The sequence below is a fragment of the Phyllostomus discolor genome, chromosome 9 (genome assembly GCF_004126475.2).
Source record: "Phyllostomus discolor isolate MPI-MPIP mPhyDis1 chromosome 9, mPhyDis1.pri.v3, whole genome shotgun sequence".
In the NCBI taxonomy this organism is placed as follows: Eukaryota; Metazoa; Chordata; class Mammalia; order Chiroptera; family Phyllostomidae; genus Phyllostomus; species Phyllostomus discolor.
In genome coordinates, this window is record NC_040911.2 from 16,805,886 (window position 1) to 16,823,804 (window position 17,919).

The following is a 17,919-nucleotide window of genomic DNA, read 5'->3' on the forward strand; positions in this document are numbered from 1 at the left end:
ACACCTACGGGGCTTGTGACCGGCTCCAGCGATTTTTGTTTTGAACCTCCAAGAGCTAGTACTGAACAGAGCCCAAGGCGAGCAAGTCAGAGCACTGAAACTCCTCTGCGTCAGGAAAATGAAAGTCCCCTTCGAAGGAGTGGCTTCCTGCCCTGAGTAAAGGGGTAGCAGCCGCTCACAGGGGGTGGTCAGTGAACCTCCGAGGCTCCCAGCACTCAGTCTGAGCCCCGCATGCACTCAAAAAAACTCTCAAGAAATGAATGGATGGGGTCCTCGCTACTTTCCAAGGGGCTTTATATTCATGCTCCACTCTGACTCATAACCACAGCCAGTGGGACGGACGGGGCCTGTATTATCATCCCTGTCGAAGGTGGGGAAACCGAGGCTCCCGGATGGGGCGCGTCTGTGTCCTGAGCTAGCGCCAGCAGAGTGTCTCTGCCTCCTCACACAGGGGTACCTCCTCACACCACGCACCTCCTGGGATTTACTTCTACAGCCAGTCCTCGCCCCAGAAATCACCTTTGCTGACTGACTTTCCCGAACAACTGTTCTGAGCATTTCCCCTATAATACAAAACTTCACTAATTAGACTCTGTAATCAAGGAAGGTCCTGTGATTGTTCCCAGTGTACCAGTTTCGTCCCATTCAGAAGGCGGTTTTGTGCATCCCAGAAATAGGAGTGTCGTGGGCTCCCTTAAGATTACCAAATAGAAACTGGTTTGAGTTAAAATGTTGGTTCAATTGCTTGGAGTCATTGCTCCTGAGAGGAAAGAGAAGGTAGAAGCAGCAGAAGCAGCACAGGGCACTAGGACAGCAGGAAGCCTTGTGTGTGTGTGTGTGTGTGTGTGTACATGGGTGTGTTTTTGTTTGTGCTTGTTCATTTGCCATAGACATTCCTGCCTAAGAGGTCAGCTGTCGGCTCTGACGGATGTGGCCTGGGAAGCAGAGGGCAATCTCACAGGGAAGGTGGCACCAGGGAGCGAGAGCCGGCTGAGCCGATCTGGGCTCTGAAATCTGGGCTGGAGTCCAAGCTCCAGCCAGTGAAGGTGGGACAGGGAGCGCCGCCCCCCTCTGCCCCGCACACCCTCCCACTGCAGCTGCGCCAGGGAGGTCAGCACCGTTCTGTGCATCTGTGACCTTCTGGCTGTGGGCAAACAGTGTGTTCAAGATCAGAGCTACCCTTCCCTTTCGTAACCCACACGAGCCTCTTGGCTGATGATAGTTTATGGTACACCTACCTCCTAGGGGATGTTTTCATTCTAATAAACATTTGTGGCACAAAGGTTTTGGCAGGAGGCTGGAAATGACCTCCACCCTCCAGCTCTGGTCAAGGGTACCTGGTGACATGTGCACAGGCTGAGCTACTCAGAGGCTCCCCCAAAGTAGCAGGAACCATGGGGTGAGGGGAACAGACTTCCAGAGGACTCCCGGCTCCTGAGAGGAGCAGTGCACTTGGGTCAGAAGTGGTCTGGGGGTATGCACTATCTCCACCAGTATATTGGGGGTCAGCTCTGACCCCTGAGCACTCTGGTGGGGCATTTAGCCACCCACCACATGGGGTCTCAGTAGTACCATCCAGACCCCCATAGCTGCATCACACTCAGGGGCCGGGGCATCGTGGGACCTGAGAGAGCTGAGCCATTTGCTGGGTAATGGACTCTGAGGATGAGTTGATCATATTAACTGTTCGTGCCCCTTGCCCACTGACAGAGAGAATGGGACCGAGAGTGGGCGAGCTTTGATGGAAGGAGGAGGCAAGATGAACCAGAGCATGTGCGGTGAGAAGCCTCATCAGCAGGCCTGAGCAGGCAACAAGGGGAAGAGGTGGTTGGACGATCCTAGGGGCAAATTCACCAACTGCACAACTTCAAAGCCATAGAGTTTGGAGCCAGGAGAAATCTTAGAAGCAATCTAGTCCGACCCCCTCTTGCACAGCCAGGAGTTATTCGTGGCACTGGGCAGAGCCAAGATCAAGAACCCGAACCTCCCCTTACCACATCTTTTCAGGCCAGTGGTCTTTTCAGCACCCTCCCACCACCCCCAGACACAGCCCCAGTCCCCTGACTCCCATGGAGCTGGCACTGCACTCTCAATACACTCCGAAACATCGCGAGCAGGCTGGAGGACCCCGTGGGCCCCCCCATCAGCCATTCCAGCCAGACATACCTTGTGCGAATAGTGCTGGTCGACGATCCTCGCCAACCCGAAGTCCCCGATCTTGAGCACGAGGTCCTCCGTGCTGATGAAGATGTTGGCGGGCTTCAGGTCCCTGTGCAGCACGTTGGCGGAGTGGATGTACTTGAGCCCGCGGAGCAGCTGGTACATGAACAACTTCGCGTGCTCCTCGGTCAGGGTGCCCTGCTCCAGCAGGCGGGCCAGGTCGGTCTCCATGTACTCCTGCACGATGTAGGCCACGCTGAACTTGAACAGCTCGCCCTGCAGGCTGGCCCCCTTGGGCCCCAGCACCTCGTACACCTTCACGATGTTGTCGTGGTCCAGGCGCCGGATGATTTTGATCTCCCGGAGCGCGTGCTTCATGCTGCGGGCGTCGCTCAGGGTGATCTTCTTCACGGCCACCTTCCGGCAGGTCCTGCTGTCCATGGCCGACAGCACCAGCCCATTGACGCCAAAGCCCAGGGGCCGGAAGTCAACGAAGCGCCCACCGAGGTCATACCCGTAGACACTGGCAAGGCAGTCACCCTTCTCAGCCATCGTTGGCTCAGTGGTGGTCAGGGGCTGCCCGTGGGACGGAGGGCCAGTCAGGAAAGGCCAAGTCCCGGCCAGTGGCTTCCCCAGCACACCTCATTCTGTCGGGTTCCAAAGCGGAGGGATGCTTTTTCTTGTGGTGATGTCACTGCCACCAACTCTCAGGAGACAAGAGTGGCACATGTCCATGCTTGCTGAGCTGCAGAAGCCGGAGGCTCACGCTGCTTTGTTAACCTGCCCTGGGAGGGCTGTCCACCAACTCCTGTGGATCCCAAGTCCTCCTCCACACTTACAATGGCTCATGTTTCTTTCAAGGGTAGCATCTTGGAAAGAAAAACCAGGCTCATTATCTACGTGAGTGTCAAGTTGTCTATCAGGATGGACCACAAAGTGAAAATGCAGAAACTCTCCCCTTTAAATCCTTTGTTAAAAGAGATTCCTTGGGGCTGCAATGCCTTTGCTGAGCTGCATTCCTTTACTGACGCTGGTCCAAAGCTCGGTGGTATCACAGCCCCAGGCAGCTTGGTAGCTGCTCTCTGTGTCCTGAGCAGAATGAAGGGATCCCAACAACGGATTCTGGAGGCTTCTAGGGGCTTCTTTCCACCTTGACCAGCTCCCCTTCCTACCAGCTCACCTTGGATGCTGCAACCCAGACCAGCCCGGTGAGTGCCAGTGAGGAAAGCTGGAGAGGTTCAAGCACTGTGTGCATGAGCTCTACACCAAGTTACACCTGAAGTCCCGAATCCCAGGGGCGCTCAGCTGCCAGGCCAGGCTCCTTCGGAGGCTTCAGCGGGGGCAGCATCCTCTGTCACCCCCTCACCCATGCCACCTCGAACGAGACTGTGCTCCGCTGGACTCAGAGCCGCTGCAGGAACTCGGCATCTTTCAGAGTCTCCTTCCCTGTCAAAGAAAAAACGTTGGGTAAATTTCCACACTCTGGCTTCCAACACCTTCCCGCTTGCCTGTCTTTTGTTAACCAGCCCCAGTGTTATTTGATCTGTCCAGCCAGCTGAAATACTGCTTGCTCAGGGGATTCCAGGCTTTGCATTGCCCAGCCACCCCTCCTGCTGTGTGCAGCACTCCCCTGGAAGTGAGAAGAGGGATTGATTTGATAAGATCATCAAATGGTGTGCCTTTTATGTAAATACTTGCTTCCCTAAGGTTAACATACACGAATTGTAGGTGGGAGTGATGGGCTCTGACCTTTGCGAAATTCATTCTCTAAGCTCTCCAAACACCCATCAGCACCAGCTGGGGAGGCTGAGAGTAAAAAGTAACGAGTTGCAGATAGAAAAATAAAGGATCAATAATCTCGTTTCTTCACTTGGACCCCTTTTCTTCCTTCTTTTGCTAATGTCTTTGAATATTTTAATAACTGAATATTCAAATTAGAAATTTAATTACAATCGCATCTCTTGCTTCCCACGTAGGTGGCATAAGCACGCACACCAAATTAGAAGGAAATTATATTGCCACTCTAATCAAGGGGCTCTGCCCAGGAAACCAGAGCACAGACTTTTTTTTTTAATCTTCACCTGCGGATATGTTTTTATTGATTTTAGAGAGAGAGGAAGGGGGGAGAGAGAGAAAGAAACACAAGGAATTGCCTCCTGTACATGCCCTGACCAAGAATTGGACCCATAACCTTTTGGTGCAGGGATGATGCTCCAACCAGCTGAGCCACCGGGCCAGGGCACCAGGGCACAGACGTCTTAGCATGGCACCAGGACTAGCAGTCTTCTTTCCAATGGTGGGGACCTAGCTCTTCAAAGCAATGGGTCAAATCCAGTCTTGACTGCCCCCTGGTGGCTGCCCACTCCAATTACAGGCATAGGACCCAAGCTGGGGTGAAAACCTGCAAAACTAGCAATGTACATTCAGGCCTCTGAGGTAAAGGCAATAATATCATGGCTTCTAAGGAAGTGGCAGGTTTCATGAGTTTATTAAGTCCATGCACACACGAGGAGCAAACACTGCATCCAGGACAAAGGAGTGAATCTAGCTAGGGCTCCTTCTCTATTCCCATCACACTGCAGGGTCCCCTGCAGGGAATGCTTTCATATCGGTACTCTGCACATTTCTGTGAATGATAAATGGAGCAAAACAACAGTTGATGCTCTGGAACTAAGAAGGCAAATTAGAGGACACAGATGACACGAAGTAGTAAGTAATCAGATCCCCTCTAAAAACTTCTAATGAAAGAAATTTGCCAAGGGTCTAGAACATAATAGCACTTGCTCAACAGATGTCACCTATTGTTGCTACTGTTGGAAGTTCCCTTACACTTAAATAAGATGCACCTACCGTTCTGGTTTTTCATCAGACCTTCAGCAATTTCACTTTGTACATTGGTGTTGGGTCCAGCAGCAAAATAATCATAGACTGGCAGAATTTCAGACTGGGGAGCAATTGTAGCAAACAGAGCCAATGGTCCTTCACTGGGGATGGCCCTGCCCTCCTTGGCTCATTTGAGGAGGGGTCACTACTGGCCTTTGATGGGCAGGGCCAGATTGGCTTACCATCCTGCCAAGCTCCTCCGTCAGTGAATAGCCCATACCCACCCCCAAATGCCAGCACCTCCACTGAGAGACAAGGTTCTCACCTTGCACACGAGGGCACTGAGGCTCAGTGAATACCAGCTCAGTGCTTCTAGCACAGACAGGGCCGATAAACACCTGATGAAGTGATACATGAATACTATTCGCTCTGTTAGGGGATTCCTGGCCAATGGGAGTCCGTGCTGGGGCCACCCACCGAGCGGCAGTCTAACATCTATGCCAGTGAAGTCCACCTGGATGTCAAGTGCAGGGGAACAACAGAGCGCCCGGGGCCCCGTTCCATCCCTCCTCTGGCCCCTGCTGCCCAAGTCGGGTAACAGAAAGTAACTTGGAGCTTCTGTCACTCTCTACCCACAGGCCCGGTCTGGTTTTCAAGGGCACAGCCACCAGAGGCAATGATCTGTTTTGCTTTCCGAGGAGGGACTTAAGCCTTCTTCCCTTTCCAGCGCTCGCAGGGTTGTAAACAGAGACGGGAGCACGCACCTAAGCGGCGAGATGACATCACCAGCACCAGCGGGCTGAAAGCAGGGTTTGTTGGGGATCAGCTGCAATGCAGATAATCTGTGAATAATTAAGAGGTGCTTTATGTATTTTTAAAAACTCTCTCCTTGCCCTCTCACAGGGTGGAGGGACCATCTCCCCTGCATGTGCAGTGTGTCTGAGTGAGTGTGTGGCCTTTCCAACATGCTGTCACCGTCCGTGGGCAGGCGCCACGTCACCTGGCACAGCTTCTCCGCCTTCCTCGTGGGCCTCCAGATATGCTCTGTCTATCCCTGCCTTGCTTCTCTGCTTGCACCTTCCTGGGTCCTGAAGTGTTCTCCTGCTTCCTCCCCACTTACTGAAGTCCTGCCCGTCATTCAGAATCCAGATGAGGTCTCATTTCCTTGGTGATGCATCCATCCCGGTTGGTCCTCAGGGCCATGTCTCCCCTTCCCAAACTCCTATAGCCTTCGTGTGTATATCATTTGGGGAATTATGTAAATTCCATGCATGTCTACCTCTCAACTAGACCAGGGCTCGAAGTATAGAAAACAACTGTGGACTGGGGTCCCCTCAGCTACGTCTCCACCATCATGATGCCCACACCCCAGACAGCCAGCCTGGCCTCGCTGGCATGCTGCTGCAGGGCGAAGGCTTCAGCAGGCTCTTCCCACAGCAAGCCCCGACCGCTCAGACGAGCCATCATCCCTGAACCTTCGCCCGCTTCACATCACCTTCTGCTTCGATGCTGCCTCTCTGAGTTTCGGCACTAACCAGGCGGCCCTTGTCTGACCACGTCTCTGTTCCCATTCAAGTTTGCTGTGATGCCTCTCTAATCAAATCTCTTTATGTTCTAAGTTTCTCTCTATAACTCCTCTACGATTTCTACTGTCAAAGCTTGTGTTTTTCCACAGGTGGACTGATTACAAAACACCCATTACCTAAGAAGTCTCAGATTAGTGATTCGTTGCTTGTGTGACATACCAAGAACTATGGGCCCATCAGCCCTGCAGAGGGGCAGACCTGGCATCTGGTGTGCCCACCTGGGCAGGGGATTGTGTGTCACAGCTCTTGGCACAATGCAGCTTCAGGGGGCGGTACATCCAGCCCCCATTTGGAGCTGGTGGCTCAGAGCTGCTCTGGATCATAACTGTGACTTCCAACCAGGGACCTGGCATTCACCTTGAGAGAAAGGAAGGTCATAGGTTCAGCTGTGCTCCAATAACGCCCAGCAAGAAGAAGGTACATGATTCTTTCCAGGGCACCCCAGACTCCCACAATTTTGTGGTGACTGTCGTAAGCAAACACAGGAGAAGAAATATCTACCCCAGGTCTCCTAACAATGGAGCTTCATCTCTCCACCGACTTCTCCCTGACTCTCCCAGAACATCTTATTTAAGGCCAATTAATTATCCGCTCATGCATCCAACCTTCGAACATGTGGAGGCAAACCAGAGACGAGATGGTGTGTGCCAGCTGTCCCTCTCTGGGCTTCCTGGGGCTCTGGTTTACAAAGCAGCTCTGGAAAGTCTAAATTTAGACTCACCTCCTCTGCCTGCTCAGATCCCCCCAGACTTCGTGCTGTTGACTCCCAGCGGGGACGATGGCCTCCGGTGAGGTGCTGGCATTTCCAAGATGCTGCTTTTTCCCTCTTCGGAGCACCCCCAAACTGGCAGGAAACCCTCCTTGGGCAGGGCAGGTAACTGTTCACGGTGGAACAGGCTGCACACTGCACAATTCTAGATGACCCCTGCATCTCACGGTCAAGCCGGTCTGACTCTAAGGTTTGTGACCCCAGCCACTGCCGCCCATGCGCATGAAGTCCCCTGGACCAGAGAGCGGCACTTTTTTTTCTATAAAGGGCCAGAGGATAAAATAGCTTAGGATTTGCAGGATATACTGTCTCTTTATCGACTACTCAACCCAACCACTCAACCCTGCCTTTGTAGCACAAAAGCAGCCACAGACGACACCCAAGGGAAGGGCATGACCACATTTTAATAAAACTTTATTTACAAAGATAGGCGGAGGGCCAGATTTGGCCCAGGGGCTGCAGTTTGCCAGCCCCTGTTCTAGATTGTGTAGGAACTGCCTCTAGTTTATTCTTGAGTAGACGCTGCAGTGTATGGTAACCCGGGCCCCCTTCCAGTCTCACTGCATCAGTTCCTCCCTCCTGGCTTCAGTCCTCCTGTTGCCCCTCATGGTGGCACTGTCCCAGGACTTTCCCTCCAGGAGGTACCCTGGGCTCGGGACCTCAGACTTGGTGAAGGTTTCCTGGCTCAGGGCCCAGCTCTCTGCCGTTCACAAACTACCTTCTAGTTCTGCAACTTGATGGTACCAATGATGCACCTCGCCCCTAACCCGCACTTGGACTTCCACAGAGGTTTTCCAGAGAGGTGGCGAAGATGACATGCTGGAGACGGGGTGCGTACACTAACTGGGGGGTTACCATGGGCCAGGGGCTTTGTCTGATTGTTTCCGCTGGGTCTCACACGAACCCCATGAGTTGCTGTCATTCTCCCATGAAGGTTTCAGCGGGAAGCAACTTGCCCAAAGTCCCACCACTAGCTGGGACGTAAACTCAGGCGTGTCTGATGCCAAACCCCACACTTCTCATCATCCTAACACGTGACCTGAGCCCACGTGAGTCTCTCACCATGAGCCATTGAGACCCAGTGTGACTTCCCAGGCCTAGCACAGGACAGTTGGGGTGGGCACACCTTGTGGTACTGCTCAAATTAAAGCAAGAAGCGGCCAGCTTTCAGCATGTATTCAGCTCCAGGGTACTGAGCTCACTTTATGGAAAGAAACTGAGAAATAGAACATTGAAATAAGAGTAAGAGTTGAGAAAAAATAAAACAGATAACACCAAGTACAAACACCCATAATCTTGCGTTCCACCCGTTTCTGGACTTCTCCGGCCGCCAACCTCAGGTACACAGGAGGCTGTGGCTGCAGACACTGGCCATTCTGGACGTGAGCTGAGCTGAGCACTCGCCCAGCTGGCTGACACACGGAGGCCTCAGGCTGACACTAGCCACCAGCCCAGGAACCATTCCCGCTTCCTCTGAACAAACAAAGACCAGGTCCGGGTCAGCCACTGAGCAGCTGAGCCCAACTCAGGGATGACTCTGATGGGTCTGCACCAGGGTTTTTCAGCCTCAGCACGACTGACAGTTTGAGCAAGGTCATTCTCAGCTGCGAGGCTAGGATGTGCACCATAGAATATTCAGCAGCCTCCCTGGCCTCTACCTACTCAATGCCAGTAGCAACCCCTAGTTGTGATGACCAAAACATCTCCAAACTTTGAAAACCACCACCGGTGGAGGAGGCGCTGCGTCATCCTTGGTTGAGAACCACTGATCTAAGTCAGCAGCTTCCAGCAAAGACAATATTGACCTCCGAGCAGAAGAGCAACTGGTTTTGCAGAGCTGCCTAGCGCACGCTTGTTGAAAGTTTAAGCAGCCCAGCCCTGACAGCACTTCCTGGTGGCCGTGACAGCCTCACACGTTTCCTAAACCCTAGAGGCCAGTGGTATCTCCCACACCCATCGCTGTTGAGGGCTGTGAGTCGAAGCCAATCCCGGTAACTGGATTCCTGGTTGGCAGAGGCTGGCATGGGGGCGGTCAGTTGATCCAGTTCTGAACAATAAGTCTGAAGGGACCGGGCCCTCGGAGGCTTAGGGGACAGTTTTCCTCCTCTCCTCCCTGTCTTTGTGGGAGGAGGTGGTATTGGTGCTACTGCCGACCTTGAGGCCAAGCGGGGACAGTCCGGGGGACAAAGGCCAGCACAATGGAGGTGGCAGGTGAGCCTGAGGTCTTGTTGCCATTGCTGAGTGGCAGAGTGGAGCCTGGAAATGCCTACTTCCAACTCTCTTGTTAAGGGAGATCATCAAGCCCAACTCTTAAAGACATTTTTACTGTGTCATGCGTTTTGTTTTTTTTTAACTTAAGGCTGAATTATCTAATGACAGAAACTAGCGAGGGTACAAGGGTGAGGGTGGTTTAAAGGAGAAATGAAGAAATGTAGGGCACGTGGCTCCTGACCTCTAGGAGCTTCTGTTCCTACAGGGGGAGAAGAGCCAGGCCAATCACAACTACAGAAGCAGGACTGTCCAGGAGCCGCGGCACAACCCCCGCTGCTGCAGGGCAGCGTGAGGACGAGGCGAGCCAGTCAGGGAAGCCCCTGCAGGACGGGGAAGGCAGCTTCTGAGATGCCCACCAGTGATCGTCCGTCCTGACTCCGGACACGGGGCGGGGGAGAGTTCTTCCCCTTAAGGAATGCTGGACTTCGTGACTCACTTCTAAGGAACAGACTATGCAGAAGTGGTGGGGTGTCACTTCTGAAATGGGGTGAGCACAGGACAGTGGCTTCCTTCTTAGGTGAGCCCTCTCAGGAGAGCTGGCAGCCCTGTCACGAATGAGGCAGCCCCACGGGAAGACCTGTGGGAGTCCCTGGAAGCGGGTCTTCTGAGGCTCACGGCCACCACATGGGTGAGCTCGGAAGCAGATCGTGGGCCTTGAGAGGACTAGAGCCCTGGCCACAGCCCGACTGAGGTCTCACTAGAGACCTGACATCAGTCACAGGCACCGGGCGAAGCTGTGCCCAGATTCCTGCCCCATGGAAACGATGTGACAATAAAGGCTGTGTAAGCCACTGAATTGGGGGTTACGTGGCAGTAGATCACTAATGGGGAGGAAGGGCTCAGAGACCTGTAGTTCTGATGGCTCCAAAATGGCAAAGTGTCAGACTAGGACTGAGACCTTGCAAAGTCACTGGGCTGGGGGCCGGGGTCCTGGGTCCGACCTGGCTTGGATCTCATCAGATTCCACAGCCAGACAGCACCTCCGGAAGGGGAGGCACCTCACCTCTCTTCTTCTCACGGATGCAGTCCCGGGCTCTAGCCCATGGAATGGCTACGTGTCTGCAGTTAACATTTCAGTTACGACCAAGTATGAGCCACATGGAGGAGACATTGCAGTGTGTTTCTGTGGTCTGGAAGGGAAAGCTTTTGACTCTCCCAGGGTGGGTGGGGGTTGGAGGGGGTTCCGAAAGGATGTCACACAGGCCCCCCCAAAAGCATAGTGACTGGAAGGTGTTTCCTCGCCAAGCAAGGAACTGCTGGTCCTGAGGCCATTAGCACTGTGTTAGGTCTGATATTCAGTATTGATACCCAGGAATAACAGCTCTTCCTGGTCTCCCAGCTTTTGAAAGGAAGTACCATCCCCTCCACCCAGGAGGGGAGCTGGCTGGAGGTCATGCAAAGTGACCTGCCCGTGCCCGGAAGCCCTTTCTTTCTGTGAAAACGCAGATGCACAGGCAGATGGCTGCTCCTCACGTGCTCAGATGGCACTGCCTGTGCCCCGTGCCTCTGATGCCCAGCACCCCTCCCCGCAGAGGTCCCGGGTAACCCTTCACCCACCAGCCGGGAGGACAGCTACGCAACAGAGCCAAAAGTACTGCTTAGTCCCAAACAGAGGTCTCAAGCAGGGAGCCATGGACAGGCACTGATCCCCAAGGCCCGCGAGAGCGTCCTCCCCCAAGGTGTGCCAACATCTTAGCATCCCTGCCAGGCAGCGGTACCAGCCGCCCTGGCTTGTTTTCCTTCTACGTTTCCTCCAGAACATGCTGGCGGGATGATGCTTCAGGGCAAGAAACAGGAGGGAACCCTGTTGCTTTGATCTCCCCGTGAGGGGATGAGAGGAGAGGTCCTGAAGGCGGGAAGAAGACGTGAGCAGAAGGAATATCAGGCCCCGGAGAGGGGGTGTTAACTCTTCCCCCAAAAGCAAACTCTAGGAGCCTTCGCTTCAGACTTTGCTCTGCCTTTTTTCTTGAAAGTTACATAACCAGCCAGGGAGAACAAAGACTTCCCAGGCCTCCTGACAGGACTGAAATAGCACAGAGAAATTCCGGCAGCCTCATTGGAGCTCCATGCTCACGGCAGTGCGGAGCTGGGGAGACAGGGCAGTCTGGGTCCCTGCGTGTGAAGTATGGGGGTGCTGGTTGCCACGGGAACAGCACGGCGGTAGAGGCTGCACCTGCCCAGGGTTGAGCCTGGGTGTCAGACCTCCAGATCACAGGTGTGCGAGGGAGTTTGTGCGTGCCGGCACTTCAGCGCCTCCTACGTTCAGACAGCTCCTGCGTCTGACCTTTGTGGGTTCAAGGGGAAACTTCTCATTCTCTCTCTTTTAAGGAGGGAGACCTGGGATCCCAGAAGATGTTGGCTGCTTTCAGAATCCAAATCAGGACAGTTACGACTTTATTGGCTAGATAAGGTGGGGCTTGCCTTGTCTGGGCTGTGTTCTGAAGGGCAAAGATCGCAGCCAGGGGCTAAACGTCTCGAAAGCAGAGCTCACACCTTTCATTTCTCCCCCGTTGGATGGTGGATGGTGCCCACAGACCCCTGTGCCCCCCTTGGATTTGGAGTTTCCTCTCCGTGAGCCCAGATTTAGTAAGCTCTCATGGGAATGCACATAGCTGCTGACCCTTGAGGAGCTCCATGTTTAGACCTGACCTTTCCTGCCAAACTTTGGGGTCCTTACAAGGGGCCACTTACTCCCTACCTGCAAGGTGAGCCCATGGCAGAGACGCTAAAAGATCCCAGCTTTGCAGCTAAAGGACACAGCATTAAGTTACCTTGCTTGTAGACCAGAGATGGCAAATATGTGTCATAAGTACTACTATTGACCCACCTTGCACCCACGGCGGACATTGATAATCAATCTTCCCCCTTACTTTCCTGGTGAACAGGAAAACCAGAAGCCTTTGCAAACAGCAACCCCAGAGCCTCTGCCAGTCACCTGGAGCTGGCACTGGGGGCGAAGCCTACTTGCATCCACAGCATGGCTCTCGCTGACCTCACATTTCCCTTGCTACACCTGGGTTCCTGCCTGGCTCCAGGGACCAAGCACCCACCTTTTTTTTTTAGGCAAGCAGTCCAACTCAGCCGGCACTTACTGAGGGCCGACTGTGTGGCTGGGCATGGTCACAAACACTCAACAATGTTTGACTTAAGTTTCACAGCACGGAAAGGTAGGGGTGACTATTCCTCCCTGTGAATAAACACAGCACGGGGAACGGTAGGCGCCCGCTTCCTCCTTGTCCTTCCATTCTGCAGAATTGCGGTGACTTCCTCAAGACCATACACAAGATGGGGTAGAGCCAGGTCCCAATCCGGCCTCGGTCCCAACACCAGTTCATTCTCTGTCATCTCCTATGGGGGCTTCCTCTTGTAGACCCCACCCCCCTCACACTTGAGTGTCAGCATTTGCTTTCTTGAGTTTTCCCAGTGCTTCGGAGAAGGATTTACTTTGCTCCCTTAAGTCATCCTGGGAACTGACATCCCTTCTAAACTTCTGTGGCCTCTGATCTCATGGTTCCCTAGACTCTACTCACCAGCCATCCAAAACGTCTCTCAGCCACTGAAAATGTCATGTTCTCCCTTGCCTCTGGACCTCCACACATGCTGTTCCCTCTCCTCTTCCCCTGGCTAATTCTCACTTATCCTTTGGGTCTAATTTTAAATGCCCCTTCATCCAGGGAGGCTTCCTTGATGGTCCTGTCCCTTGCCAGACTAGCTTATCTGTCAGACTGTGTCTCCCTGTCCTCCCACCTCCTGTCACTCTCCTCCCTTTTTGATCAGCATTAATTGCTTGTCTCAGTGTTTGACTTGGAAGGGACTCCGGTAAGGACAGGGACTCCTTCACCATCTACATCAGTACAGACCCAGGGCCTAATTCCTAACCTACTCAATAGTAAGCAATAATCTCTGGGCAGAACAAATGCATTCTGAGAAGCACCATGCTCCAGACCATTGTTCACAAATCCAAATCTGTAATACACTGGCCCTGGCCAGTATAGCTCACTTGGTTGGAGCATCGTTCCGTAAACCAAAAGGGCAAAGATTCAATCCCCAGTCAGGGCACACGCCTAGGTTGAGGGTTCGTCTCCGGTCTGGGCGCATGCAAGAGGCAACCGATTGATGTTTCTCCCTCACAAAAACATTTCTTTTCCTCTCTCTCTCCCTCCCTTCTTCTCTCTCTAAACTCAATGAGTATGTCCTTGGGTGAGGATTAAAAAACAAAACAAAAAAAAAGGTGTAACACACTGTACTTGCTTCTTTCCTCCCTTTGAGAGATGCCAACCAGACGTGAGAATTTCACGGATCTTGTTGGGTTCCGACCTGGCATTCAGTCTCTTTAAATTTCATGGAGTCCTGGATGTGCTTTCGCCAGCCCTGCTCCTCACCATCGCCTGGCCCATTATCCAGGGAACGTGTGCCTGGCCCGCTCCCTACTATTCCCATGGAGGCTAATCATTCACAGGGGCCCTGCTCGGAGGCATTAAGAAATCATTTGCAGGGCAGGGGAGAAAGTAAAAGTCCCTCTCCTGGCAACTGCATCTCCCTGTTCCCAAATGACAGAAGTGGCATTTCAACAGCTCAGGTGGCAGCAACAACCCCTGGACCCCATGCTACGGCCAGGGAAGAAAGCCTTGGGCTGGGAGTCAGGAGGCCTGGGTTCTAGTCCTGTACTGCCTGTGAGCCCTTGGGCAAGAAGTGTCAAATCTGGGAAGTGGGAATAACCACCCTGGCCCAGTTACCCACGGGATCAACAGACAGAGGCTGGCGATACAGGCACACTTTAAGAAGTGTTAAAGCTCAGATGGGTGGTAAGTCGTGACCACAACCCAATTACACTAAAATTAACCATTTTAAAATTAACATAGTGGCGTTCGCTAGGCTCTAGGGGGTTGGACGTGTCACCCTCCCTCATCTCTCAGGCTCGTCCCTTTCCATCCCTCTAACAGTGAGTGGCCTCCGCTTGGAGGGTGAGTATTGGCCCACCGGCCATCACTCATGTGTCTTAAATCTTTTTCGGGGGGAAGCAGGGGGAAGGAGTGAGGGAACGTCAGGCTAAGTCATCCCCGTCGAATCAGTGATGAGGTTGGGGCTCTCCTGAGTGAGACCAGTGCCCTATAACAGCGACCCCAGGCGGCTCGCGCCCCCTTTCTGCCCTGTGAGGACAGAGTGAGAAGCCGGCCGTCTGCAACCCAGAAGAGAGCCCTCACCGGAACCCGACCACGCTGGCACCCTGACCTGCGACTTTCCAGCCTTTGGGAGCAAAAGGAGTGAATTTCTGTCGTTTATATAGCAGCACCCAGTCCACTCTCTCACCACCGCCCAAACTAACTGAGACACTGACCATGCCCGTCACAGAGAGGCCATCGCCTGATCTGACTTTCTGGACTCTGCTGCCACGTGTCCAACGCCCTCTCTCTTCTGCTCACCCCAGGGGCACCTCCTTCACCCAAGGGCTATCAGACCCTGGGAGTCAGAACTACAAGCTACAGAGACCACACCACAGGGACTTGACCCATTGGAGAGGCAACGTGGGCTGTTGGGGGGTTGCCTTTTCACTTTCCTTCCTGCTCTAGGAGGGATACAGGAAGTGTCTCTGAATCCCAGGCAAAGCTGTGAGGGATTCCACACACAAACAAGTTTCTTACGTGTTGATGGTCAGGGGCCCGTGGGAGGCCACCAAACCCCACTGGACGTGGAAAGGGGAGGAAGGAGGTGAGCAGCCTTCAGCTGACGAGATGCCCAGAGAAGAAGACAGTCAGCCCCACTGCTGGGGAGGGCAGTGCAGGGAGATTGGGGAAAAAAAGCAGTAGAAGCAACACAGGAGGAGGAACAGGGAGGTGGGCAATGGACTGAGGAGCCCGCCCCTCGCCCACCCTGGGGTGCTTAGATGAATGAGAACCGGAGCCTGTAATGGAGACAGATGCCGGCTTTCCACCAGCTGGCAGGTGCGCTCTTGGCTGGTTTGGATTCCCTTTGGACAAAGGTGACCCTCCTGGCCTTCGGGTGGCAGATCAGTCCCAGGTCCATTCATACTAATTGCAATAGGGACCGACACTCCCTCCGCTGCCGGATGAGGAAACTGAGGCCCAGAAAAGGGAAATGACTCCTCTAAGGTCACCCGGACAGGCAGGGACCAGGCCTTGTAGAGTGCCCAGGCTGCCGCTTGTTGTATTGGGGTTGTTTTGTTTCACTTTGTTTTGGAACAGGCCCTTCCAGGTGTTTCCTGGGCCTCAGGGGGACCCTGTGGATCGCCCAGCCTCCCTCCATCCAATGAGCAAGGGGGTCCTGACCCAGCTGGCAAAGGAGCAGCGCTTCCTCCTTGAATAATTAAATCATTGTTCTGTATCAGGAACAAAATGTCACATACGGGCCATGTGGCAGCAGCTACCAGCCTTCCTGGCTGGAATGCTGTCCCTTCACTGCGAGCAGAGCTGGGAGCCAGGCTGCCTGGGGGTTGGAGAAAGGAGGGGGTGGTTACTGCATCCCTGTCCCCACTGAGGATGCGTGGAGCTGGTGCCTAGTGCCGTGCCCGGCCTCTGAGGGGCTGAGCCAGCATTCGCTGCACAAGGAAAGCTCCAATCTCATTTAGTCTGAGGAGAGGCAGGCCCCTCTGAGCCCAGGAGCAAGAGCCACCTCTGTCCATTCAGGTGTAACAAAGACAATAAATGAATCACAGGGATGTGGACAGGTTTATGGTTATACTCAGTAGGAAACCAAACACTCAGAATCCCAAGGGTACAAGACAAGGCCCCTGGTGGGGGAGCAGAGTTGAAGAGGAGGAGCTGGGGAGAGAGAGAGAGTCGGGGGGGAAAAAAGAGGGACCTCACCTTCACTCCCAGAGGCAACTCCCTGCCTTGCTCTTTGAGCTGCTCAGCTATTGTTAGCACTTGGCGCACACAGACCATCCTTATTGCCTGGGAGCCTTGGCCACATGCATCGATAAAGTCCTCATTGCAGAAAATGCTGGCACCTTGACAACAGCAGTGGCATGACCAACACAATACAGTACATTAGCTTGACAAATGTAATTGTGCTGGCAGCCAAGAACTCCACGGTTCTCCCAGGCACCGGGCGTCCTAAGTCGGGGACTGGATTTTACCTGCACAGAGTAGTTAGCCGAAATCCTGGATCGGGGCTGGTGCCCCAGCCAATGTAGTGGGATGCAGTAAACATTCCTTTGCCTCTCCCTTTCTCTACACACTGCAGATAAAGGGACCTCAGGGTTTAAAGAGCTCTGAAAAAGTCAGCTGGAACCAGGCTCTGTCACCTTTTTTCGACCTGGAGTTCTCATGTGCCTAGAACAAGCAGGGCGTCAATGGGTCTGGACAGAGGGCTGCCAGGGAAGGTCTCAGCCACTCCCAGGCTTATATGTGGGCCAGTCTCCAAGTCAGCCTTTGGGATGAAGACTGCTTGATAGATAGTGCCATCAGCATCTATCAAGGCCATGGGGCCAGGGCAAGTTGGGGCTCGAGGGAGTTGGTAAGGCAGTTGATTGGCTATGCATCATGGACAGGGTGGCCTTCTAGAATGTGCAGGAGGAGGTAAAGGCTGGGTAATAAGAAGGGGTGGATGGAAGGAGTTGCCTCATCCTGCACTGGTCACCTCCTGCTTGTAGTAAGCTGAGACAGACTACTGCTCACAAAGGGTGGCGGGAGGGGACAGACCCCCTGCCCTTACAGTGGGGACCTTCTTGGAAAGAAGGTTGCTTCTAGAGTAAGGCTTTATATTGCCATGACAGAAGCATCTTCTTTTTTCACGTTGCAGTGTAAATTGTTTCTAGCTCAATCTGTTTCAACTGCCCAAGCTGCAAACGAGGATGCCGAGTACGGGCAGATACAGAGTCTTGGGGCAGTTCGGGAGGCTTGGCCTCAGACAGCTAAAGAGAAGTACAATGTGGGTCTCATGAGGACTGAGCCGAGAGTTCCTGCAAAGGCTGTGATCAACCAGAGCTGAGGTGGAAGGTCTGGGACCCACAGCCTGTGCCTTATCCCCTTGTTCAGTTTCATAAGGCCAGCATTTTTTTTGAAATAAAACAAAAAGCAAAACAAAACACTGACTCCAACAGGGATCTCTTTTGACTCTGTGGATCAATCTATTCTGTCTTTCTCCGACACAGCGGCAGAAAGGGGTAAGGGGCCAGCTTCCACACTACACTCATGGATCAAAGATTTGAATTGCCAGAAAAGGTGACTGGGACTAAACCCCGGGAAAATTTTGATGACCTGTCACCCCCTGTGCCTGTGCTCACGATGTTCTCTCTGGCTGGACTTGTTCCTTCTCTTCGCCCCTTGCCAAGGCCCCACTGAGATCAGG

General features: G+C 53.5%; 1 protein-coding gene across 4 annotated transcripts in view; it reads right to left on the minus strand.

The window, feature by feature from the left end:
* MAPK4 (mitogen-activated protein kinase 4) overlaps positions 1-17,919 on the minus strand; it is a 131,347-nt gene that overhangs the window by 42,666 nt on the left and 70,762 nt on the right. For 3 of the 4 annotated variants that reach the window (XM_036010206.1, XM_036010204.1, XM_028524656.2), the window contains one exon: positions 2,167-3,606. In XM_036010206.1, coding sequence (XP_035866099.1) covers positions 2,167-2,712 — 546 coding nt within the window. In that variant the 5' untranslated portion in view covers positions 2,713-3,606. Of the gene's footprint in view, positions 1-2,166; positions 3,607-5,747; positions 5,826-17,919 lie in introns of all 4 variants that reach the window. The other variant, XM_036010205.1, reaches the window with a different exon arrangement.